General features: G+C 42.8%; 1 protein-coding gene across 1 annotated transcript; it reads right to left on the reverse strand.

Annotated features, from left to right (window-relative positions):
- Positions 1-161: 161 nt before the first annotated feature.
- enpp5 (ectonucleotide pyrophosphatase/phosphodiesterase 5) lies at positions 162-26,389 on the reverse strand (the record flags this gene model as incomplete). Its single annotated transcript, XM_080452809.1, has 10 exons — positions 25,823-26,389; positions 22,924-23,826; positions 22,149-22,325; positions 20,684-21,068; positions 17,479-18,103; positions 3,984-4,093; positions 3,642-3,767; positions 2,778-2,884; positions 1,039-1,220; positions 162-326 (listed from the first exon to the last, which is right to left on the reverse strand). Exons 2-10 carry the CDS (start codon positions 23,798-23,800, stop codon positions 162-164), a joined length of 2,754 nt encoding a protein of 917 aa, XP_080308935.1. The 5' UTR covers positions 23,801-23,826; positions 25,823-26,389.
- Positions 26,390-27,321: the final 932 nt, after the last annotated feature.

Genomic DNA, 27,321 nt, shown 5'->3' on the forward strand with positions numbered 1-27,321 from the left:
CACTGAGGGGCCTGTGATATCTGAACTCGCTCCCTGATTCATTACAGTGGACGAATTTTGAACCTAACCAAAATTGTCATGGACATGGGTGCTTTTTGTTGGTAAGAAGAGGTGTGCTATGTTGACAGTTCATTTAGTTTGAGCCCACATTGCTCGTTGAGCTACTTGGCCAGCCTCTTGGCCACGTCCTTGTAGGCGATCTCCATCTCTGCGTCGGCGGCGCATGTGTTGGTGAACTCGTCGCGCGTGTAGGCGTTCTTCAGATAGCGCCACACCCCCGACAGCTCGGAGGGAATGTCGTAGTTGCGGTACTTCTTCGCCACAACCTAGGAGAGAGAATAAAACGCTGTTATGTTAATGAAGGAAGACATTTTCTTAACTACTATAAACACTGTTATACTAATGCCCTGGCCTGTACTGTATACATCTTCATACGACAAATACTAAACAATAGCCGATCTACAAGCTCACAACGCGTCATGATGCGATGTGTTGTGAGCTTCAAGATCACAATGCGTGATCTATAATCTTTTTGAATAATTTAAAAATGTTAACAGGATTGATGTGGTTAAGATGCATTTAGTTTTTATTAAGTTGTGATATTATCAAACATAAATATCAAACATATCAGACAGTCTACATTTCCCAAGTAAATGCATGTACAGTATTTCATTTAGTCTAACAAGAAACGGGGATAAAACATATCTCCACTAGCGATAAAAATGGGGCATATCAAAAGCAGAGCCACCCTCCAATTATTCAAATCTGCCGTTAATACCCACCTCTGTAGAGTTGTTTTCCCCAACAACAAAAAATATTATTATTATAATTAATATCATTAACATTAACATTACAATCATTGGAAATCTGGTGCTGGAACCCACTGGGGTCTCAATTATGACTACATTCTGTTAACACTAGTCGATACACTACCTCCAACGCAACATACATTGAGTGCTTATCTTTTCCAAGCATTTGGGGAAAAACTCTCCAAAACCTCCAGTAGCCTACTACTTCACTCAGGTAGGCTGCTCTTACCTTGACTATGTGCAGCTTGGGCAGCAGGTTGCAGTCTGAGAGTGTGAGCTCCTCCCCATCCAGGAAGCGTCGGTTGGAGCCCTTCTCCTCCTCCATGCTGTCGGCATCAATCTCATCTGGCAGGGGGCTGTTCAGGTAGTCGTCCAGCTTCTTCAGAGCCCGGGTGAGACCTTTCTCTAGAGCTGAGGGTGAAACGTATCGTTGCTGTCAGGCACAAACCTCTTATCTCCATATTTCAACTTTTTTATGTTAACACAAAAGTAGCAGATCCACAAGTTCGAAACGCGGTGCGAAGCGACGCGCTTTGAGCTTGTCGCTCTGCTACTTTTGCTGTTTTTGAATTTGAATCCTAAAAAGTAACAGTTTTGGACATAATGAGGTTTCCACCCGACAGAGACGATATATACAGTAGCATAGACAGTGAGACAGACACATGCACAGTGCACACACAGGCATATGCATGCATGCACACCCACACAAGGATATGAAAAGATCAACAGTAGATACAGATATAGATTAAGGGCCCTATCTTACCCCTTATGCCTAAACCTTTTTGGCATTTTTTACTATTTGGAAAAACATTAAAAAAATAGTTCAAATAGCCAATCTACATCGACACGTTGTGAGCTTGTGAGCAGCGCAAGATAGGATATTGGTGTGGATGTAGATATACAGTAATACAAAGACACAGGATACAGGAATAGTATCAGGTGTGATTATGATAGGCCAGGAAGTCTCAGTCTGATCAACAAGGTGATTCAATGCTTCTAGTCTGCAGACTGTGCATGTATTGTGACTTATACCTATGGAGCGTGTGCGTGCGTGCGTGCGTGCGTGCGTGCGTGCGTGCGTGCGTGCGTGCGTGCGTGCGTGCGTGCGTGCGTGCGTGCGTGCGTGCGTGCGTGCGTGCGTGCGTGCGTGCGTGCGTGCGTGAGAGTGAGTGAGTGAAGGTTCTAAAACTTGTCAAGGACCTCCAAATGAATATGTATTTACTATTTGGCTACAGATCCCCATCTGAAAATAATTTGTGCTAAGCAGGGACCCCCATATAATACTTGTTATAAAATATTGCAAATCTTTTCAAATTTTTTATACATTTTAAAATAGCAGATCCACAAGCGCACAAAGCGTTGTGAGCTTGTAGATCAGCTTAGCCGATGTATATAGGGCTAAAGTAGTTTAACTGATTTTGATGCTATATTAACACATTTTACTAGGGACCCCCTAGAACCCCCTCAAGGACCCCTGGGGGTCCCCAAATCCCACTTTGAGAACCACTGGTGTACAAGCAAGAGGAAAGGAGCAATGGATTTTACAGACTTATAGACACTTACAATCGTCACTAGGTGGCAGCAAAACTATTCAAACAAATTGGATCCCCATCTACGTAACTCTGCTGCCATCTAGTGGTAGAACATAATAGCAACTGGTCCACACTCACTGCTGGTCAGACACTGTGTGTCATTTGTTCATGTGACCATTATTAACCAAACCTGCCATGAAAATGTAAATTAAGCACACATTGTATTTACTACAACATGCATCCAGCTACTCTGCTGTGGTTCCCATCTCTTCAATATACTATATTTCACCATGTCCAGAAATCCTCATATGCCTTAACTTCACATGTGATTTTGTGCATGCATGCACGGCTATGTATGTGCACGTCTACGCCCCTCGTGTGAACACACAAGCACATGCACGCGCGTCGATAACGCTGAAGTAAGAGAGAAGCCCACCCCCGTTGGTGTCGGGCTTGGTGTTCTTGATGTAGGCCGAGAACTTGGCGAAGATGTCATTCCCAGCCGTGTTGGACTCCCTCTGCTTGGCGGCCAGCTTAGGATACCTGAGGAGAGCAGAGGGGGGGACAGGAGTTAGGGAGGAGACGCAGACGGAGACATCTGGAGAGCATTAACACCTGGGGGCCTGGAGCAGTGCTCAGACCGGAGAGCGCATGTTCTACATGTAACACAGTCACATGAGCTGGCCAGCCGCCCGCCCTCACAGCCTTTCTTACACACCAGCACCTATTTATTAATGTGAAAAATACTTGCAGGGCAGTAAAATGGAGCCCGGCTGGCGGTGATGTTACATTACTGCCAAATATTAAGAGCATGGTCCCTTGTTTGGAATCTACTTCCTCTCATTCTTCATTCCTTTCTTCCTTCTTTCCTCTTAAAGGAAGCCCCCTTTACTTTCTTCTATCCTCCTCCTTTCATCCTTCCTTCATTAAATGTTTTCATTTTATTGGTGTGAAATGACAGTGTTAGTGTTGTAAATTAAATGACTCTACTCTTGCATGTGAACAGAACATTGCAGTTCCTCCAACAAGTACAACGAAAGATTGTTAGTCCAGTCAGGTATGCACATATATCTATAACATGGGCAGCGCAGTATTGAGAAAATAAACTCAAATTCAATAAAAAAAAGAAATTCTGTATACAAAAGAATTGGGGATAACACCGGAAACACTGATGGTTAGAATGTGATTGTTTGTTTCGATAGCAGTCTAAAATATATCTTCTATACACAAATTGATATAGTGTGATATCTGTGTATTTGCGACCTAATGTTGAATTCTGCAAAGGTTCCCTGCAACTTACTTTGGGGGAGCAAGCATTTCCTCCAGGAACTCTTCGATCTTGTTGATGTCAGTCTTGACCTCTCCGTTGAAGGTCAGAAAGGGAGGGTGTGTTCCTGGCGCTAGGTTATGAAGGTCTGCTGGCTTCCTACAAGACAGAAAAGATAAAAGAATAATAGCGTATCAAGAGTACATCTGTATATACTCTGTGTGTTTGCGTGTGTGTGTGTGTGTGTGTGTGTGTGTGTGTGTGTGTGTGTGTGTGTGTGTGTGTGTGTGTGTGTGTGTGTGTGTGTGTGTGTGTGTGTGTGTGTGTGTGTGTGTGTGTGTGTGTGTGTGTGTGTGTGTGCATGGGTTTCCTAACCTCTTGAGGTCAACAGTGGTTACATTGAACACCACTCCTTTGAGCCAGAGGATCATGAAGAGACGCTGGGAGAAGGGACAGTTGCCGATGCTCTCTCCATCACTGCCAGCCTGCACAGACAGAACACACAATGTCCACAGTTCATACCAACACCTAGCTCTCCTTATATCCCAACATTATAGAATCCTTTTCTGGGGGGACAGTAGTTCACTCCCCCTTTTTATCCTTAATGGGACTGGAGGAAAGCTGAGACTGCATAGGAGAGAACGCTCTGGCAGGAGTTAGTCCTAAATAGGCCAGCCAGGGGTACATGTTTTTGTATGTGTTGTTGACAGCTTCAATGAGAGGCCAGTGCAACACTGGGATACTCTAGATGTGATAAAACATTCCCACGGCCTGGTTTTTATATGTAATGCTATAAATTATAGTACTGATATCTGGCATGAATGAGTTACTTGCTGTCAATCATTACCTGGAATATCTACTCGCCAGGTTAGAATCATGTTCAAAAGGCGTGTGTAGCTCAAATGTGTTGAGGATATCTGGCAGATAATAACACAGAGTAAATTATTTTGCATACTACTTAAACCAGGTAATTCTCGTCCAGCCACATGTAGATACACACATGAGGTTTCAGTGTTTTGCTTTGAGTGTCCTGAAAATTATACTTGTGACCCTCTGGTCACAGGGTCATCAACACCAACAAGAGGGCTTTCTAACTATTTCCAAATAAATAAATAAATAATTGGATTAACTACTCTAACTGTTATCAGTGACTTTTATCTGATTAACTCTTTGACTGCGGACGACGCGATAACGCGTCAGTGCTACTTTGTCCTGTTGGCCGTCGACGCGTTCGACACGCTTGACGCGCGTTCATTGTTTAATCTCTGATTGCGCTATGCTGCTTAATATTCAATGTTATTCTCGAGTTCCACTTACTTCACGGACATCTGCATCCGGTTTCATGGCCTGGATTCCGTTTCCGGTTTTTGATTTTTTTCCCCAGTCATTTTCGTCCAAAATAGGTAAATAAACGGGTTTTCACACGGTATAACGGACAAACGGACAGGTTCTCTTCTATAATCTATGGTCTGGGTGACGATCAGTCATCGCCGTCGTGTATCACATCGTAATTTTCGCCGATCAAAACAATCTGGGACGACGTCACGTCCGTTTTCATGTTTTTCCTTGTCTAATCTATCAAGAAGGGTGAGAGAGACCCAACGACATGATCAAGCTGTCATGTGCTGCTCTCTAGTGGCGGATTTGTGCTGGGTCTTTAAATTGTGTCCCCTTAAATTATTTTCATGAGAAAAATTCAAAATATAAAAATAAAAAAACACGAAAATTGCTGGCACTGGGGGAGTACTTTATGAAAATACTCTGGCAGTCAAAGAGTTAATAGGGTCAATCAGGAAACAGTATATGGCCACGAGGGGGTAGAACATCCACAGATGAATATTAAATCCCTTGTGGAAGCCACAAAACAAGAGATCTAACTGGTCATACCTTTTACGTAAGGATGAATAATCATCTTTAAATTATTATGACATGACTTGACCCTATATACTTAGTTGACCAGAGTCGCCCCCTCCTTTTCTTTTTTACCTCTACACTATCTGAGCCAAAAATAGCTGATCCACAAGCTCACAACGTGTCGCAACGTGACGCATTGTTAGATTGTAGATCACCTATTTTTGCAGAATGTTCGCCCCAATGCTTGGGTACATATGGTTAATATGTCATAAAGTCAATATAAATACGGCCAAATAATGTCATAAATACGGGGGGGAGAATCTCTTGCTCTACCTGTGTGCATAAGATACAATGATTCTGTGTGTATGGCTGTACAGTGGAAGGTTTGCCCTGATACCTGATCCAGAGGACAGGCTGAATTATACATAGTGATTCCATTACCTGGTTCACTGGCCACTAGGGCACACTATTCAAGGCTTAAACCTCCAGAATAACAACACAAGGCAGGTCTGTAGGTGGTTGTCAAGCAAAAGCTTCAGACCTATCATTCTAAACTCCACACAGTAAAATCCTTTGTGTTCGTTTATCATTTTGATGCTTTTCTTTATACAATAAGTAAGCCTTGCCGAGTCATGTGGCAGAAAGAAGCCTATCTCCTGTTTCTGTGGCGTGAGGCAGCTTGATGTACAAGCACACCCCCTGGACTCTAGTATGTCGCAGGGACTTACTCCCAAAAAAAAACTTGATGCTGAGTGCCTAGCAGGGAGGCATTCTTATAGTTTTTTGGTATGACCCAGCCGGGGATCAACCCCGGTCTCCCAACCTCAGGGCGGACACTCAAACCACAAGGCTGTTTAGCTGGTTCATGCTTTTCTGTAGTAACGCCCATACAAGTATGTACACAAAGAATTCTCAAGTCATAATTAACTACTGTCAGAAGTTATCCTGAAAAATGCAAAGATTTAGACCAAGTGCAGCATGGAAAAAGTGGAACTCTTAAGCTTTGCGTTTAAAGACTATCACTCAACTACTGAGCAATTCAGATCAACATTCTGTGTACAAGCATGAAAAATATCTATTAGGGACATGCCTAGGAGCTTTTGAGACGATGAATTATTCATTTAAAGGTTTACTTGAGTTAAATATATACTTTTTGTAACATTTACACATATTGGATATTGGGAATTTGAGTTTTGAAATTGTAAATTGTAGTATTACAAGAGTAAACAGCAGAAACAGGAGGATGGATGCATGCACCATGGGGCCAGGCTGGATTTGAACAGGTAACCTTTACAATGACAGGGCATGTGTAGACCACTGAACCATAAAGACAACACAGCTGTCACTGACAGCAGTTGGCACTAAACATAACTTGGTTCTGCATACAGTAAAGTACAGCATTGAAGCCAATGAGGAAAAACAAAATATGTTTGATTTATTGATTTAACGACTTAAAGCCCTTAAAGTACGTAAAGTATTTATGCTTCCTCATAGGATACTGTCATGGACTTTGGACATGTATTTCTCTCTTGTGTTCTTGCTCCCGCCATTTTTTGTTTTGGTGTTTTGTCACATTTTCCTGATTGTTTTTGTAACATAGGACTCTGTGTGGATTGTTGTGTTTTACTGTGCTTTTTAGTTGTTTTATATATTAACTTTTAATGTTTTGTATGTCCCCTATTGGCCTCGGCTGTAATAAAGTTTGATTGATTGATTGATTGATTGATTTATTGATTGATTGATTGATTGATTGATTGATTGATTGATTGATTGATTGTTACGACTCCAATGGGGTATTAAGGACTGTATCTTTAGGTGCTGTTGGCTCCTGTGACTGTCGCAATATGGCTGACTGGGGCTGAGACGAGCGGCTCAGCCGACTATGAGATTCTAGGCTCCTCTGGGAATAACTCTTCCAGGTACAACTCCATCTGAGTACAGCTCTCCTAGGTATGGCTCTATCTCAAGTCTTCAGATACTCTTCAGGTTCTTATCCTACAGCTGGTCTGCGTCCGCTCCCGCGTTCCGCTGTACTTATGGGTGAGACATGGTGTCGTATGATCTTAGGGCGACGTCATACTGGCGTTACGTCCTTAATCGGGACGATTATCCTATCGTCATCGTCGTCTTGGCAACAGTTTTGTTTCTGTAGGCTGTAGCTCTATGTTTTGTCCAGTATTTCGTGTTTTGGTGTTGGTAGTTCTGTTAGTCTGTTTCCCCATGAGTTGTGTATCTTATTTTGTAGTAATGCGCTTCCTGTTCTCCCTTGTAGCTGTTACCTGTCTTGTCTCCCCACCTTGGTTATTGTTAAGCCTAGTCACCTGTGTCTTGTTTGCCCCCAGCCCATCCTGTGTTGATTGTATTTATAGTTCACCTGCATCTACAGTAGATAGTTCCCTGTCTATTTATACCCATCTGTTTCAGTGTGTTTGTCAGTATCTAAAACCACAATGTGAGTACTTCTGTGGGCATTAAGCCTCCTTAAGTTTTCTTCTGTATTTTGACGTTTAGCTGCCCTGTTTAGGGATCACCTTTTCTTTAGTTTAATAAAAGACATTTGAGTCATTCTCAAGTCGTCTGCAATGGGGTCCTACTCAACATTCGCTGTGATGGATGGTCTCACACAAAAACAACAGATCTACAAGCTATGATTTGTGAGATTGTAGATGTAGATTTTCACTTTTTTTTATTGTGACATAAGACATCGCCAAATTATGGACGCTAGATTTTAAGTGGTTGACCACTTAAACAATATCTACTGTAACGTTTGGCAGACCGGCAGGTAACAGTGTTGAGATGGTGTTGAGATCTTGTAGATTGGCTATTTTCTCAATACAAAACATTGACCTATGACATGTGAAAATAGGCACGCTAGGTTGAAAGTGGTTCAACTAGGCTGATCACAGCAGCACAGGTGCATATTGCCCACTGGATCAACAGTGGAGTCACATGGTCGGCCCTCGTGGACCATGACGTTTGAGATGCCTGCCAGCACTTTGGTTTCTCAGATGATGCACAGATTGCACAGCTAGCTTGTGCTGCTATAACCGTCAAAGCAACTTATTGTGCCCCATAGCAACAAAGAACACATAGACGGAGAGCTGATACCAATGTTCTCATTATTTCAAAATCCTATAACAGTTGGAAGTGAGATCTGTGGTGCAGAAGAGAATTAAATGTTACCATGGCACGGAATGGAGTTTCATTCCAAGAATATAGATTTTCTGTTTAAAACAGGGAGACCGCCATTACTAAACAAACACTCTATATAGTAATGATTACTATCAGAATATACTGTAATTAAACTTTTTCGCAAAAAGAAGAAAGAAATACGTTATAACCCCAAATACCACCTTAACATCTTAAACCCCATATACTTATTTGACATGGGTCCCCCAGGGGTCTAGTCTTGACCATGGTCTCCTCCTTTTTTTCCTCTACACCAAATCTCTTCCCTGATAATGGCCGAATTAAAAGTTCACGAGCTTGTATATCTGCTGTTTCTGTGGAATGTTTTCCTATTTTATCCTATTATGACCAGAATAGCGACACTAGGGCTCATGTGGTTAAGTAAGTAAGCAAAGCTATATAATAACACAGCTGATATTACCAGTGACATAACATGGTGCGTTTGTTATAACTGCCACCCACCCAGACACCGGTCCTGGTAAAAGCCAGAAAGCAGGGATGTCTATGCAAAACTAGCTGAGCTGACTGTATACATGCCAGTACCCTCCCATTGATGTGAAGCTTCTATTTGTACATTGTTAGGGGCAGCTCTCAATGGAGACTGGGGAAACACAATACACAACCGCTGATGACAGCCAATCAACATCTAGAACATGGAAGACAAAGGCTGTCACACACACCACTGGGCCTGTGGGCAAACAGAGCGCGGGGGCATGGCACCCCGGGTTGATTTGATGGTGAGTGAAACCACTGGAAGGGTTTATAACTCTATACCAGGGGTGGGCGATCCTTTTCGGGCATGTGATCTACTCTTCCTTTTCCAATGCTGGAGAGATCTACCATCACCTGCTAATCAGAATAATGCAGACACAGAATAAGTCAATAATTGTATCAATAAAGTCAAACTAAATTGTACTTCTGTGGTGAAAAGTGTTGTGTGCATCACACATTATTTTGCTTCCCACCTCTACTCAATACTATCCATGAAACTTGGTTGCAGTAAATGAGGAAAAATGATGCGGCTCTTACCCCTTATCCCTAAACTTATTAGCCATATTTTACTATTTTGAAAAACATTTTGAAATGGTTCAACTAGCCGATCTACATCGACACGTTGTGAGCTTGTAGATTTGCTATTTGAACTATTTAAAAATGTTTTTCAAAATAGTAAAAAATTGCAAAATAATTGAGATAAGGGGTAAGGCGGTGTGCAAGATAGGGCCTGCATTGTTTATATTGGTGGCAGAGTTCTGAAGACTTAGCATTTATCTTGTTGGACATGTTAACCATATTAACAGTGGCATACCACTTATAAGATAAGATAAAGTAAACATGACTCATGCTTCTTTGAATGTGTTGTACCGTGCACGCATTAAGCTATTTAAGTGCAATAAATGCAGATAAGATTCAGCTGGGTTCTTCGCAGTGTCACTGACCTAAAAAACAAAAATCAAATGCACTCTCTCAAGTTGCGGAGATCTCTCTGTCCATCTAGGTCACATCTCACATGGCAGGATAGAGGAATCATTTTCACAACAGAAATTTCCATGAGTGCTGGTAATTCCTTTAACTGTAAAATTACTTTTCTAGATTGAGCACCTGTTAATAAATTACTGGAAGAAGTTTGAGTAGTGCTTACATCCTCTTAAGCATGGATGACTAACCCAATATTGGAGTTGATTGTGATGAGTCACTTGCGCAGATGTTGACTTTATACAGGTTACTTAAACTCCATAGTTCATTTGAACATGTTTCACAGAGATGTTGAATTCTGCTTTGGGAAGTAATAATAACCACAACATAACACAGAATACATGTTGTGACTCGTGGATATATTTGTAAAGTATCTAGAAACTGGTACATAGGATCTCATATTTACCAAAAACATGCATCCACATTATTATCACACAGAATTGTGTAATGCAGGTACTTGCATGATGCAGAAAGTTGTACTGTACATGGCAGAGGCTGTGAGTGATGCAAGCACACCTTGTTATTATGATCGTGAGTGTATTTCGGCTCCTTTGAGACCCAACTGATCTCCTCCTGCTCCTAGCGAGCTGCTTGGCTGCATCCAGCCTTCTCATGCCAGCTAATTGGGGCAGCGCATCCCAGCAGCACTGTCAGCCATGCCTATTTTTCCAGCTGCATCCACCTCACCTGCCTCGGTTTACCTTTGTCTGCCTCTACAACTTTCCCCCGGGGGGGAGAGAATCCACACAGCACCATAGCATGTAGGCAGCACTTCAAAGGCGGTGCTTTTATCGCTTTGTTCTGTTAAGCCGGGTTTCATTGACGGATCAGATCAGAGCAGTCATGAATATAATAACAGCAGGATATATTTGGAAGATGCTGTTTTTATCTCACTGCAGCAGTTGTCAAGGAGGTATCTGTGAATCTCCCAGCAGGCCTTGAGAAGGTCTGCAATCGTCAGATTTTAAGTATGAGTGTAGTGTTATATAGTCAAAAAGTCCTTTTGCACACCTACTTCAATGGACAGGTGCGTCGGAGCAGGCAGGCAACATGAGATGCACACTGTCCTCACTTACAGCCAAAAAGGGTTTATTAGAGATACGATTTGGTCGCTCAGGCCTTCATCAGGTATGCTATATACCTGGTGTAAGTCTGAGCGACCGAAATGTTGTAGTGTTATTCAAAAGCACAAACTATTAGTTTACAGTACAATACCAATGTGTGCTGCAAAAATGTAAAATAATCTCCTATCTTCTTGGTATAGTAGCTGACAGGGTAGTAGTGACACGGCAGTGCCCTGACAGCATCAGCAGGTAGCTGCTGTATCACTGTCACAACAATCCCGGGTCAGCTTGGACCAGAACGTGCCTCTGAAACCTGAACCTCTGCTATCTGGTTACACAGACTTTCCACAACACACAGCAGCGCTGAAATTATATGTCCATCCATAGAGAACCATGTGGTCTTTTCTATCCAAAACTGAGTGTTGAACAAAGAAAGACGAATAGAAACATCCTTCAAGATTAACCTTGTCTCCTCCTTACCTTGACAAATAGCTCAATGTCGGGGTCTCTTTCCTGACCGTTGGCAGACATGGTGGTCTGACCACGACAGGCACCTTGTTGCTTATGGGGTTTGCAGTCAAAACCTGCACCGGTTTGAAAGGTCCTTGATCTCAGCCCTGGAGGTCTACATCCTCCTGTCAAAACCTAGAAGACTTCTCTCGATTGGTTTCTGTCTGAGGGCAGCACCGCCTTGTGTCTGAGGGAGGTATCCTCGCTTCTTTTAGGTCCTCAGCCTTCGGTTTGGGAGGTTTCACTTTTCTCGTCACCTGTCCCTAGAGCACCACTGTCTTCTTCGGTCCCGTAAGGTCTTGTTGATGTTGCGCTTTTCTTGTTTGTCTCCTGTAGCCGGGGGTCGGGACCAGGTGTCATGTGTTGCGCGTGTGTGTGTGTGTGTGTGTGTGTGTGTGTGTGTGTGTGTGTGTGTGTGTGTGTGTGTGTGTGTGTGTGTGTGTGTGTGTGTGTGTGTGTGTGTGTGTGTGTGTGAGAGAGCGAGAGGTTAGAGAAACATGCTCTGATTTGGTCCTGGGCTACCAGATGGGGAGCAGAGCGAGCTTGGCTCTCACTGATTCTGAGTGAAAAACAGGTGTCAGCCTATACCAGGGGGTGGAGCCCTCTCCCTGTTCCCTTCTCCACGCTCTCTATCCCCCACCCCCACCCTCACCTCATCCACCTCCATCCCTATGTCTGTCCCTCCATTCCTCCCTATCGCATCTCTCTCTCTCTCTCTCTCTCTCTCTCTCTCTCTCTCTCTCTCTCTCTCTCTCTCTCTCTCTCTCTCTCTCAAATGTATTGCCAAATGTATTGCTGCCCTTTCTTTTCCTCATTGGTACTATGTTCTCTTTGGGTACAGCTCAATCAATATGCCTCCCCCTGTCCATATCAATAAACATTTGCATGATTGTCAATGCTTGAAAGCTGTAGGGGAAATGCTGCAAAATCCAGGATGAACTAACGTCCTGGTGAGAACTTTTGAGAGCAGGTGTGTGTGTGTGTGTGTGTGTGTGTGCGTGTGCGTGTGCGTGTGCGTGTGCGTGTGTGTGTGTGTGTGTGCGTGCGCGCGCGCGTGTCCGTGTGCATTTGTGTGTGTGTGTGTCATTCATATTTAATGTGCATTCACACGTGTCTCACACCGGCAGGTTGAGGCAGGTTGTATTTGATCACCAACAGGAGATGAGGAGAAGATTCCTGTGTGAATTATTGATGCTCGGCTTTGGTTTTAACTTCAGGAACAGGCTTTCGTTTTTTAGAGAGGGCCCACCTACAAGCCAAGTGAATGGCTTGTATGCGGCATGTCTCACTGTGAAAACCTCTGTTGACAGCACAGTGGCACCCACTAATGTGATTATTTACTGCACTCAGTATGGAGAGACTAGATCATGCATATCCAGCTATAAAATACAATTTCCTTAAGAAAATATCATTTGAAATTGGTCACTGTATACAAGACTTCAACCATGGCCAACAGTGTCTTTCCGAGACATTATATCCAGTCCACCATCCTCCGAATCTGAAAAGCAGTAAAAAGTGATGCCTGTTCCAACTACTTCCATTATTAAAATAGCCCCCTCTCCTGGTGGGCTTACCAACCTACAGTCCTACAGGACAGATTCATTACTCAGCCCTAAATCAATGCTGAAATAATTATGATAATCATTGCCATTTACAATCTGGCATGACAGCCAATCAGTTAGATTAATGACCGGTAACAACAATAATTGCTGCACTGAAGGTTTGCCATATGGCTCTGCTTACAGCCAACAACAAACCACACCCCTCTGCCACACCACACATATAATGTACAGAAACATAAAGTGTCTCCCTATTAATTTCCATTTTCAAGCGTATTCAATCAACCGTCAACAATAAACAAGAACATCATTTGTCAAATAGCATTTTGTTTGTTCAACATTTATATAGAACATCTGTACTCTTCTCTGATCTCTCAGGATTTCTGCTTTGCATGTCTGTGGTAGCCCATATATACTGTACACACAGAAAACGTGGCACACATGCTGCATTTGCCTGGTGTTGTCACTTTTACAGTACCCAACATATACTGTAAGTGATGGTATTGTATGCGTTGCTACGTATCTTATACTTTCATTTTGATAATGCATCAGTGTGGCTTCTCATAACTGTTAACCAACTTAAGCCCTACATACACTTCGTTATACAATGAATAATGAAAATAGCCAATCTATAGGGCTCGCAACACGCCGTGAGCTTGTAAATCTGCAATTTTTAGCATATTTCTGAACTCTTTGTTAGACCTTTATTAATCCAGGAAATTCTGCTTAAACGTCACTCTGCTGTGGCTGATGGCTGCTGAGAGGCGCACGGGAAGGAACTGTTAGGGGTTAAGTGTCTTGCTTGACACATATGCTAGTGGGCCGGGGGGTGAACTGATGACCTTCTGATTACCAGATGGCCTCTCTACCCTCTAAGCTATGGCTGCCCCACATTCTTTTGAAATTGTGTGGCCAAAATGGGTACCCCAGGTTGAAATGTGGTTTATAAACAGTAAAACCTTCAGGCTTCAAGTGAAACTAATTTGTATTCCATTACAGTCATGTTTATTTTCTGTATGCCTTTTTGTTATCAGATAACAAGCAAAGGTGAGCAGTGAAGGTCATTGAAATTTTTGGGAAGAAAATGGCTTTGATTTCACCACTTCTCTTGTGACACAAGGAAGCTCAAATCACTGACTTCAGCTAATCATTCACCCTATATCATTCAGTAACTGCCATTCATTATCTGCCCTAAAGCAGAGAGAACAGGGCCTCTTTGACCCTTCCACTCATAACTACAAACATTTTACACCTGTGTGTCACTGTGACAAGATAACAGTTTGTGTCAGTCAATGAAGACACAGGCACTTACAGAGGCCAAAGCCTTGTGTTATATGAGAAATGCCATAACCCTTTGTGAGCCCACGAATACTGCCAGTAGTATATTCAGACTCAGAGACATAAAATACAGCCTTGCAAGTTGTTGGACAGCTGGAGACACTGAACTTCACCGTCAAACATAACCTATTGTCAATCGTGGCCAATCACTTTGTATATTCCTAAGTAAATGTAAATACAGTATATGTGGCCCCACCAGCTAACACAAAGCATACCTTTACAGTGCATACTATAAAGTAAAAACTGGCATTATGTTAAAAGATTTCCAGGTCATCACTTATGATGAAATGATTTAGTCCTCAATGAAAACTGCCATTTGTAATAGGCTATTAATGGAAAGTGACAACAGTCATTTTTCAACATGCCTGCCTGCAGTATCACAGAAAGCAGGCGGGTCAGCATACAAGCCGATCAATGTATCAATGTATACATATCTCAACCATGTTTTTATAGTGGGACTCGTTGAACATAAAACGGTTGTGAAATCCGCCCTACCCACTTGTTGGATTCAGTGGGTTTGGAAATGGCAGATAGAGGCTGGGTTGGTATGCAGGGAAGGGGGCAGTTCTATTGCTTACACCCACTACACATGGTCTGTGAGCTGGTGTATGTAAGTCCATGTTGATCATAACCATGGTGATATACTAATATCATGATAGAACATGTTTATGTTTATGGCTGTCATCCATCTGTGCTGTTATCGGTCCATGCCATTCAAAAGGTGTTAATATCCTTCGGTTTCCCATTTTATCCAAAGTTAAACAACTCCCAAATCCCACCAGCTGGATTCTATATTCTCGCCATCAAGAAAATGTGTTGAAATGACCTGCAAAGCCAGCTAAATTTAATATTAGAAAAACAATCCTATGCCTGCAGGGACGAATAGGAAAATCTAAGAATGAGCCACCAATTTTTTTCCCTCTCAATTTTGACTTGGCAAGATTAAAAAAACTTGATCTTTTATATGCTATGCTTATGATTATGTAACAGCTATTAACTGAATCATTTGGAGGGCAATCTGTTTTGTATTGTTAGAGCCGTAGGCCAGTATTGTTCCATCCACATGCCTCACTCAGACTCCCTCACCCCAAGACTCAACTGGCCATCGACCTCTATGTACCCCCATGTTGATCCATTAAATACATCAATTTTCAGAAATAAACTTCTAGGTCAGACTCAGAGAGCCACAGCTCATCTGTGCTGAATTGCTTTTATGCACATTCTAAATTATATGTGGCTATCAGCTTTTATATTATATTATATTATATTATATTATATTATATTATATTATATGATATTATATTATATTATATATATATATAAAGACTGGCTTGACCCAATGCCCTTTTCATTAAAGGTGTAAAGAGAATCTATGGAATCTCACTGAATGGCTGCACTTGTGTGCATTGTATGGTACAGCATGTGACAACATTTAGTATCCTAATGAATCCCCTTCACATTGGCTTGGTTCTCACTCTCTGTCTGGACCCAGGAGTGTAATGGTCCTGAGGTCATTGGCCTCTCCTGTCCGTTCTCCTTCTGAAACATCCTGCTATCTGTCTTGTTTGAAAATACTATAGTAATCTAAACATTCTCCTCAAAAGACAAAAATAGAACATGTAGCCTACTACATTTGCTGAGTTGAAACAGACCTATGCGACTCAAAGCCACTGATTCTCAGTCTCTGTTGCCCAATCAGCAAAGTGACCTCTGAATGTACTATAACACAGATTACAGACGGGCTGTATCAGAAAAGGCACAAAAACACACAACTGGATTTGCTCAAGCATGGAGTTCACCCCTGGTTTCTATGGCCATACAGTAAACTAGTTAATGATTACATCAAGGCACCAGTGCGGATTAAAGGGAAAGACATGGTGGGATCGCTGCTTTACCCAGTCGCATATTCCAGAAACGAATAACTTGCCAAGATTTGTCACTACAATGGCTGTGATGCTATTATTTATGTGTTGTATCACCTCTTTTATTTTCATTCAAGTTTGAGAGTGACAGGTATCCTCTCTTCTTTGAAGTGAGCGACCTCTGAGTTTAACATAATAGTCAGTGCTGCTTGTATCCTTGTAATGCTCAGCTTTTGAGCAGTACGACACACACACACACACACACACACACACACACACACACACACACACACACACACACACACACACACACACACACACACACACACACACACACACACACACACACCAACATCAACTTATAAACATGGATAGAAATTGCATTAATGTGACTGTCAGACTGAAGCGTTGTGGTTTTGCTCAGATATTCCCATTACTGTAGTGTTACAAACACAAAATGTAGTGCCTGGCATGCCATTTGATATGGAGTTGGAAAATCACAGCATTGTTGCTTTCCACATGAGTGCAAAAGTGTTTTTGGCTGGAGCAAATGTGACCACACCACCAGCCAATATTAGAATAAGAGCAAAATGGAGATTACCGTTCAAATTAAATAAAAATAATAAAAAATATATCTGAAATGATTGTCTTTGCCAGGCCGACAGGCAGGGAGGGGAAGACTGTGTTACTGTAGTAGGCTGTGATCACTGATGGAGATAAGGTCATATTGTACACTAAAATCCTACCAGTGCATGGGCTGCCCATGGAGTGATGCAAATAAATACATATTTACATATTGAATGTAAAGAACATTGTGTGTCACTGTAGGCATATATTTGATAGGCTATTTTTTCCTCTCTTATTTTTGTAACTGCAATTGGCTTGCATAAAATAATTTCACCCACTCTAGTGTAAACTTGTGATGTGACATTAAACTGAAGTTGGAGTTGATGGCGAGTTAAAGGATCTCGTGACGTGATTATGCTGTAATAAATGATTGTGATGCCAGCTGTTTCTTTACCTTGACGAATAGAGCGATCTCAGGCTTATTGGGATCTTCCTCCAGGGTGACAGCCTCCAGAGCTTTGAGCTCTTCAGGCTCAGGTGCGTCATCTTCTTGGTTGAGGTCGTACGACGTAGCGACCTCTTCTCCCGCGGGTGTGGATGTAGAAGAAGAAGCAGAAGAAGCCGATGATGAACGCCTAGAACCGGGTCCGTCACCGTTAACCTCCGGCGCCTCCTCCTCGACCAGGAGGGCAACCTCTGGCTGCGGCTCGGCGACCTCTGCTTGCGGCTCCTCGACCTTCTCTTCCTCGACCTTCTCTTCCACCTTTTCTCCCTGTTCCTCTTCGTTGTCGCTGCTGGATGATGAAGAAGACGACGATCCCTTGTCGCTGTGCTTCTCCGCGTCCTCGTCGCCGTCCCTGGTGTCCATGTAGGCCGGTGAGGACGCGTGCACCTGCACCTCGCTGTACAGGGGCTCCTCCTTCACCTCACCTGGGGTCTCGTAGATGACCCCCGGGTTCTCGTACGTCGCATCCGCTGGCTTTGCCGGGCTGTCGGCCCGCTGCTCGACGGGCGTCGTGTCGTACACGTTATTCCCCTCATCGATCTTCTCGTAGATGTTCTCCATGTCAGATCGGGTCCTATGGAGTGGCAGACCTCTTGGTTCAGGTCAGTTAGGAGTGGTTGAAGTGACTGAGAGAAAGAGAGAGAGAGAGAGAGGAGCCAGCCTGCGCGCTGCCACTGACTGAATGCGCGCATGGGCACATTCTTTGCGATAACTCATAAAAGAACTTTGGTCCTGGAAGTTAACAGGTGATTTATGTAAATGTTTGCGCCGCAGAGGTCATCATAGCTCTGTGCAGACTGCAGACTCTCACAGACTCACAGTCCTGATTGAAAATGCAACCAATGGTAATGAGCAGTGGTTCTCAAACCTTTTTTCATGTCAAGGACCCCCAAAATGATATGCATTCGGCCGCAGACCCCCATCTCAAATATTTTGTTCCAAGGACCCCCAGAAGCAAATATTTAAGTTTCAAATGTTCGCTTAAAAATTATATATATATATTAAATGATTTTAGATGATTTTTCAAAAATAGCAGATCTACAAGCTCATAGCACTCAGTGCCACGCTATGAGCTTGTATATCTGCTATTTTTGAATAGCCAAAGTATAAAAGGTTAAAGTTAAAAAACGTATTCCTCTGTGCTATTTGCAAACTATTAATACAAGTATTCAATCAATCAATATTTTACACCAGCGCATACATTTGAACAATTTATTCATGTCCACATCACACACACACACACACACACACACACACCACACACACACACACACACACTTGAGAGTTATATAAGTCCCTTTTATTTCAGAACTGATTGATTCATTGCATTAACATGGCAAAGGTAGCTAGTTCATTTTATTTAGTATAACATCCATGTTACCAAATTCCAAATCCACAATTACCTTAAATAAACCTGATCCTCCGTTATCATTTGTTTTCCAGTGCATGGGTAAATATATGTGTTTTCTCTCAGTAAATCAGGGGGAAAATCATCAGACAACACTTCATTCATTTAACATAAGACAATTATCAGAAAGTTAGTTAATCTCATAAATGCTCGTAATTTATGAAGTTACATTTTGTAAAAAGGATATCACAGTGATGTCTGTCTTTTGTGGGCACATGTGTAAGTTAATCCTTCTAAAATCCTAATGACAAAATTCAGTCAATTATTCTAAAATATCATTTCAAAAATATTAGAAGTATTAAAATTGACAGAATTGGATTGTACTTTATTGTTCTGATTATGCTGATTAAAAAGCTTTTTTGGGGGGGAAGAGGCACCTATCTTTTATATTATTTCAAAAAGCTTCTACAAACGAAGAGTGCAAAATGATACATGACCTAAAAGCAAGCCTTCCTACCACTGCCCCCTTCTCTCGGCTTCATCTCTAATCCTTTAGTGCAAATCAGGGGAACAGCTCTCGCAAGCCATGCCTAAGTCTTCTCAACCAAACATCAACAAAACCCTTATAATCCCTAAGACAAAATACTGACCAATAGCAAATGCACTTCACATTTCACCAACAAATGGCATGGGTATGACTGGCATATGAATGAAAGGCATAGTCATCTATACAGAAATATGCCCCACACCCACTGCCCCAACAAAATCTATCGAACATATAATAGACTAATTGACACACAAACAATTGCACACCTTAGAGAGACACTCCATGAAGTTAAAAGGCAAATGGTAATTGAATACTTGAAGAGCAAGCAAGTAATGTCTCACACACACACACACACACACACACACACACACACACACACACACACACACACACACACACACACACACACACACACACACACACACACACACACACACACACACAGCAGTTTGGCATATTGAGAGCCTCACATTCTAAGTGGTGTAACCTCTTCCTATCTGCTTAGCGGTACTACTGTACTAGAAGGGCACTGACTCAACCGAGCCAGCATCCCGCTGGCTCGGTTTCCTGACACTGTAGCACACTTAATACTTGTAGCGCTTTTTCCGGACAATTGCAGCGTTCATAACTGACAGCAGGTCTTGGTTCTGCTGACACGCCAAATCTGCTTTGTATTGATTGGGATATGTCATAAAAAAATAACCAAATCGAGTGGCTACTATTCACATAGACAGGTGGACCCACCATTGTTAATATCTACATCAATTACAGGGTAAACTTCTGCTCTCTGCTTTGGACGTTTAATGAGTGATGTGACAACTATTAATGACGAGATGAAATCAAGTAAAAGTCACAATGAAAGCAAAGCGACTACGTAGCCTGTGTAAAGTTTTTTTTTCTTGATTAAGCCTGTAACCTGAAACAAACCCTTAAACACACTTCCCTTGACCTCAGGTCGAACAAGACAGTGTTAAAATACTGCACATGCTCCCCTAAAACACAATTATGAGGTTAGGAGAAGACCCCAAAAAAAAAACTAATAAATAACAATAAAAACTAATCACTGGCATAGTTGTTACATTTTCTCTCAGATCCCCAGATCATAAAGCGGACAGGAAATAGGCGTGTATAGAAGGGCAAGGGAAGTCGTTTAGCGGCTGCTTCTGGACAGAACATAACATCTTGGGCGGGATACCACCCAATCCCCCATCTCCTCGTCTTGCTTTTGCACCTCCTTTCGTTTCCTTGCCTAGAGTTGCATGTTATCGTGCAGCAGGGGCTGCGACATCTCGCCACTCTTGCGTGGAAGGGAGGGCAGTTGTCTGATGGTCACCTGTCTGACAAACACCACCAGGAAACCTATCACCATTAGGACCCCGAGAATGGAGCCCATGGCGGGGGCGTAGGAATACCCAGGGGCGCTGGGTGTCGGAGGAGAGGGCTCCGGCGAGGAGAGGAGGTCCTGGACTCTGGAGAGGGAGCCATTGTTGGGCAGAGGATGCAGGGACAGGATGTGGCACATGAGAGGGTAAAGGTCAACGGAACGCATGGTGGTCTTGATGTAGCTCCGGCGGAATGCTGGTCCGCGGGCCACAAACACAGGCTGCATGCTGGGCAAGGAGTTGTTGTATCCGTGATTTCCCACTGGGGATTCAAAAGAGATGGATTATTTCTATATTATCGACCTTCATTAGGGATAATCAATAATCTACATAGACAGTGTTTAGTGTTTCCCCTGCATTCATTCAGAAGCTAACACCCCACCAACACACACACACACACACACACACACACACACACAGACTATTGGAAAGTTGCCACTGACAAGTATGATATTACTGCTAAGAAATTATAACAATTCACTTTATTAATACAACGAGGAGTAGTGATGGGCCGATACCACATTTCTTCAAGTCGATACGATACCGATATTTTTGGGGCAAATTTTCGGATATCGATACCGATACCGGAACCGGAAACATAAACAAACCGGAAACGGTACCGGAAATGGCCTTAAACCGGAAACGGAAGTACCAGAAACAGAACCGGAAATGGCCATAAATCGGAAACGGAAGTACCAAAACGGAACCGGAAATGGCCGTAAACCGGAACCGGAAATACATTAAAACGTATCGATATTTTTTTTAAAGTATCGATACCAAACGATACTCAGACAACCGATCGATATATCGATACAAGTATCGATATGCCCATCACTAACGAGGAGCAGTTAGGAGTTACGTAAGTATCCCGCACAGCGACACTTTGACACAGACGGAGTAGACCGGGGACCTTCTCATTCCCAGACGGCCTCTACCCATTCAGCTATGGCCGCCCTAAGTAAATTACATCAATTAGGTTTGCTACTATTTCACTAACTAAACAGGAACAATGTTGAATGTGCCCTAATATTATTAAATAGTAATCTAATTTGAATTGATTTTCCAGTGTTCTTGTTTAATGATTATACAAAACCAGTGGACAAAGATTAATTAATTACACCCCACATAATATCTCCTTGCAGAATAAAAGGCATCGCTTCGACTCAAGGAATATTTTGAAGGTTTAATACAGTAATGAAGGTATCAAAGATAATGTATCAAAAAAATGATAATATCAAAGAAGACGTGTCAAAGATGATGGCCATATCAAAGATAACGTATCAAAGATTATGGTGGTATCAAAGATAATGTATCAAGGCAATGTTGCTGGGTCGATACGTACACATGAAGGGGTCCGTTCTGTTCTTCATGATGGTCCAGCCCTCCAGGGCCTCAATGATAATGGGCATGATCCTGATGTTATGGCGGTAATGGAAGTGATCTGGAATGTCTTCTTTCTTGTAGACCACCATGTGAGGGTTTGCATCAGCCAACTGGCTGTACACCTCCTCAAACTTCCCTGTAAAAGATGCAGGCAAATGTTACTCAAATACAGGCAACCCCGCATACACGTATCTGTGCTTATATAGAGACTGATCTTCAAACAGACTCATGCACTTTTTCACTTTCTTTATTTTATTTCCATAGTTGATTCAATTAGTTCTGACGCAAGAAGTATTGATAAACAAATCAAATTCCAGAAAAGTGCTAATTTTGCACTTGATGTCAATGCTTTTAGTAGAAGAATAACAAATTAGCAAACTAATTGGAGTGAACGACAATTTGGAACACATCTAAAAACTAGACGGGTGTATGTATGCTCAGTGGAGCGCATATCTCCGCCAGGAAGTGTGGCCCATCTATGATGTCACTAATCTATGATGTCAGTACTCTTATGTCAGTCATCTACATACATGGCCCAGGCTTCAGCCCAATCTGACCTCCTTTGACTTCCAGGATAAAATTTAAGTTCTACAAAATAAGATATTCAGAATATGTGAGAAAATGTTATGAGATTTACTTTTACAGGTTTACAAGGAAGCAAGGAACAGGCTATTCCAGGCTATTGAACAAAACTGAAATGCATAAAAGACAGTTAAAAAGACAGGTTTGTATACCTTCCTTAGGAAGTATTCCCACCACGGGGCTCTTGTCCACCCAGGTGTACAGATCTCTGCTCACGTACTCATCCAGTTCTATGATCTTATCACGGGAAAGCTGAGTCATGCCATGGTCACTGGTGACGATGAGGTTCACCCTCTCGTACAGTCCTGCCTTCTTCAGCTCGTTCCTGAGGAAGCCAAGCTTCTCGTCTATGTCGGCGATAACGTCGTCCATAAGGGGGCTCTCGGGCCCCAGGTTGTGACCGCTCTCGTCCGGTTCCTCCCAGTACAGGACGCCGAAATCCACCGCTTCCTCCCCCGGTGTGGAGAACCACTCCACTATCTTCTCCACCCTGGTTTCGAAGCGGACCGAGGCATTGTATGGGAGGTAGCGGCTCGGGTACGTCCCGTGGATCTCCACGTCGGACCCGGGCCACATCGCTGCTCCGCTCCGCCCTCCCGCTTTCTGATTGGTCACCCAGAGAGGCACCGCCTCATCCCACCACTGCGGATTGTACATGCTGTCAGTCTCCATGGAGAAGGACAGATTGAGGGCCGGGTCGTACATCTCGTTGGCTACGACGCCGTGCGTCTCGGCGTACAGACCCGTCACTAAGCTGTAGTGGTTGGGGAAGGTTTTGGTGATGTAGACATTCTCCACCTTGTCGACCCTCACCCCTTCAGCCATCAGCGCGTCGAAGTTGGGTGTGGGGACCCGATGGACATAGTCCCAGCGGAAGCCATCGAACGACAGCAACAGTAGCTTGGGCCGATCCCTGAAGCCGTGACCCCTTTGCCCATGATAGTTCATGCAATGTATGGAGACCGCTTGCAGGAGAAGAGCCCATAGGCAGACCTGGGGACAGCAGCGGCCTCTCATTAAGCCGCTCATCCTTGTGCCTTGGGTGTTGAGTGACTCTGCAATCACACAAAACCGTGAACTGAGTTAATAACCACTCTTTTATACTTCATGTAGGTGTGGCACTAAAATAGCTGTAGTAAATGTACAGAGTAAATGAAGACTCCCTGGGTGAGACAAAGGAGCCCCAAGTGTTAGGTCTGAGTTGCCAAACAACTTTAGGGGAGACTTCTGTCTGTAACCCAGAGATCAAAAACTACTACCACCATGTATTTCCTGTCAATACACAAATAGGTGTCAGTGCAACACCCAATGGGATGTCAGCTGTAGATTAATATGAAAAGGCAGACAGACAGACTGGTTAAGTTTGCTGAATCAACTAAGAGTGGCGCGGGAATAAACATAGGAACAGCTGTTGAGTGGCAGAGAATACAATTAGGAATACAAAATTACAGAATATGATACTAGTTACAATATATGAGGTTTCAAATATACTACATAGCAAAAGATAGGCAATCTACAAGCTCACTTTGCGTCACATCACATGACACATTGTGAGCTTGTTGTAGGTGTATTCACTATTATTGACATTTGTTCATAAAAATATATATTTATTTATATTATTTTAGAGAGAGAGGGAGACAGACAGACAGACATATACACACAGTATATTATATACAAGTAAGACGCGCGAACGCGGTAAGCGAACGCCAAAAAATAAAAAAAAATAATGAAAAAAAATAATTTAAAAAAAAAGTAACCAATAAAAAAAAATAATAATAATAAAAAAAAAATCTGCGTTAAAAGGAGCATCTTAGAAAAATACAAATTCCCAAAAAAAAAACTTTGAATGTTTTTGAACAATTCAACAAAGTGTTTGAAGTGCCTGTTTCACCCACTTCCGGGGGGCGGAGCCAAAATCCGAGCCCGAAGTATTTGTTCGTAGACCCCCACTTAGGGGGGGTAGAAAAAGTTTCGGAGCGATTCGGGCACTTTTCATTTAACATGGGGTTTCAATGGGGAGTTTTTAGGAGCCTTCTCCGGGGCGTGGCTTCCGGGGGAAGGGGCGGGCTTAAACGCAACCTTGACAGGTGTGTTCAGTTTTCAAAGACCTTTCATTTGATGTATGGTACGTCTAAATTGGACATTTACTTATCTCAGAGGAGCTGCACACAGGCAGTGCACACAGAGATACAGACAGAGACACAGAGACACAACCCAAGCAGAGTTACATAGTAAGCTCCACTTGGTCGGAGGCGCCTCCTTCCGCGTTCGCAATAATGAACTCAACTGCCCAAAATAAGAACAGCAGGCTGAGAGTGACCAACTCAGTAGAAAATATCAAGAACTATGAGGACAAATAGGTCAACTACCCAATTATTTTTAGTTGAATACATAATGGCATTAGGTTATCACAACATGAAGAAATGCATGACAGACAGTTCAACATATTGTAGGTCAGGGGGGGGGGGGTAATGGGTAATAATGATGTCATACCAAATTTGGCAACTGGGGGAGATGGCGATGGCATTGTCTGTGTCTCTGCTGCTAAACTAAAAATAAAGCCACGACATTAACCACTTAAACCCCAGCATTGAAAATAGCAGATCGACAAGCTTACAATGCATGATGCCTTGTAAGCTTGTCGATCGGCTATTTTCAGCAAAAGCTTTCACCACAATATAACAGAAAATACACTAGCATAGAGCCATGAGGGACTTCAACCATTTAAGTGGTTAAGACATGCAATGTGACAAGAGACGTTTCACCATCTCAACAATGAATCAGCAGCAGCAATTCAGACACGTAACGAGTTATAGAACGTATGGAATGCAACGAGTCAGCTTGCCTGTCTGTGTATGTGGTGCTACATTGGTAATAAGACGTTTAATAAACAGACAGCCAATAAAATAACGGACAATGTCACTTTCAAAGGACTGCAGTGACTGTCTGTCGCAAGACCACCCGGACAGGAGACGTTAAATCGAAAGCTGCTGCATTACAAACACATTCTAAATGCCAAACGGTGGTGTTGTCAACAAACATAGAGCCTACCTTGTTATCTGTGTCTTCACGGGTCCTTCTTGCCTTCCGCCTCTGCACACAAAGATAAACAGCCTCAGACCCGTTCCACGCAAAGGAAGTCCCGCCTACACTGTGTTTATGTGTCACTAAAGATGCAAAAACATATGGTTTAATTTAAATATATTTTTCAAATGCATGATGCTTCAATAGAAGCATAGAGGATGCATCATCATCATCATCGTCATTGACAATGTCGTATCGATATAAACAAGATACACAGCAGGTCTCGATGACGTAATGTAGATGAGGAACGGGGAGGGGGGGCGCTCCATGACTGCTGATATCCGGTCTAAATCCCGCCTACTCTTCTCATGCATGCACGCACGCACGCATGCATGCACACACACACACACATGCGCGCGCTCGCTCTCTCTCTTTCTCTCTCTCTCTCTCTCTCTCTCTCTCTCTCGCGCGAACGGCCTTCTACCATGCCGTTGAAGGCACAAGGGGGCGGGGCTGGCGGGCTAAGTTAGTGCAGTGAGTTGCAGTTGGGGCAAACACAGTCCCCACCAATATTATTTACGATTCTGTGCCTATCGGTACATAACATCGGCCGGTCGTCGCGGGCACTCGCGCCTGGAGGTCCAAAACTATACTTTATCGGCGAAAAAAATAGTCTGCGGTTGTTTGAAAAAGTATTGTTCCAAGCGGGAGTCTAACCCAGCCTCCCTGAGGTAGCGGATCGGTAGTCCAATGATTAGCGAGGTGTGCCACTGAGACCAGTGCTTAAATTAGGTATACGGGTTGTATTAGAATGTGACGTCTTAACTCAGAAGTCCCCGCCCGCGCGCCCGCCCAATAGGGGAAGCCTCGCCCCTTCGGGGCGTGCCTTCAACGGTATGGTAGAAGCAAAGATTGTTAATATAGAAAGATACACATTCTCCATTGGAGCCACTAGAGGCGAAGTAGTACACAAATCCTACAAATGGTCTCCTAAGTAGGCGTGGTTGTCTTCTCCCCCGACCATCCCACCACCCTCCCCCTCCCCTCTCCCTGGCTGACAACGTCATGTGGATGTGTATTTGTGTATTTTCTTCATTAAAGAAAATAAATGCTTTACATGTTTGAAAGTGCACTGTTGGCAAAGATGATTTTAAAGAAACCCCAAAAAATCCCACCACAAACTCACACGTATTATTCAGTCTTATCTTCTGCTAGATATGCTCCTAATTCTGCTCAACATAACAGGTCCTTTTATTTTTAAGGTATAGATTTTACCACTATAGACTATAATGTGTTTAGCATGAATGTTTAGCAAAATGTCATGATTCCCAAATCATACCCATCAACCAAGACAGTTAATAATGGAAAATGATATTATTGAGCATTGGAACACACATTTTATTTAATTTTTGAAATGTCCATAATGATTTCACGTAGGCCTACCACATTCACATATAGAATCTCAGTTTATTAGTTTTTAGAACATCTTATGGGGACAGAGCATAGAGTTCAAATCTAATATAATA

The sequence above is a fragment of the Gymnoscopelus braueri genome (assembly GCF_963280865.1).
Source record: "Gymnoscopelus braueri genome assembly, chromosome: 16".
Taxonomy (NCBI): domain Eukaryota; kingdom Metazoa; phylum Chordata; class Actinopteri; order Myctophiformes; family Myctophidae; genus Gymnoscopelus; species Gymnoscopelus braueri.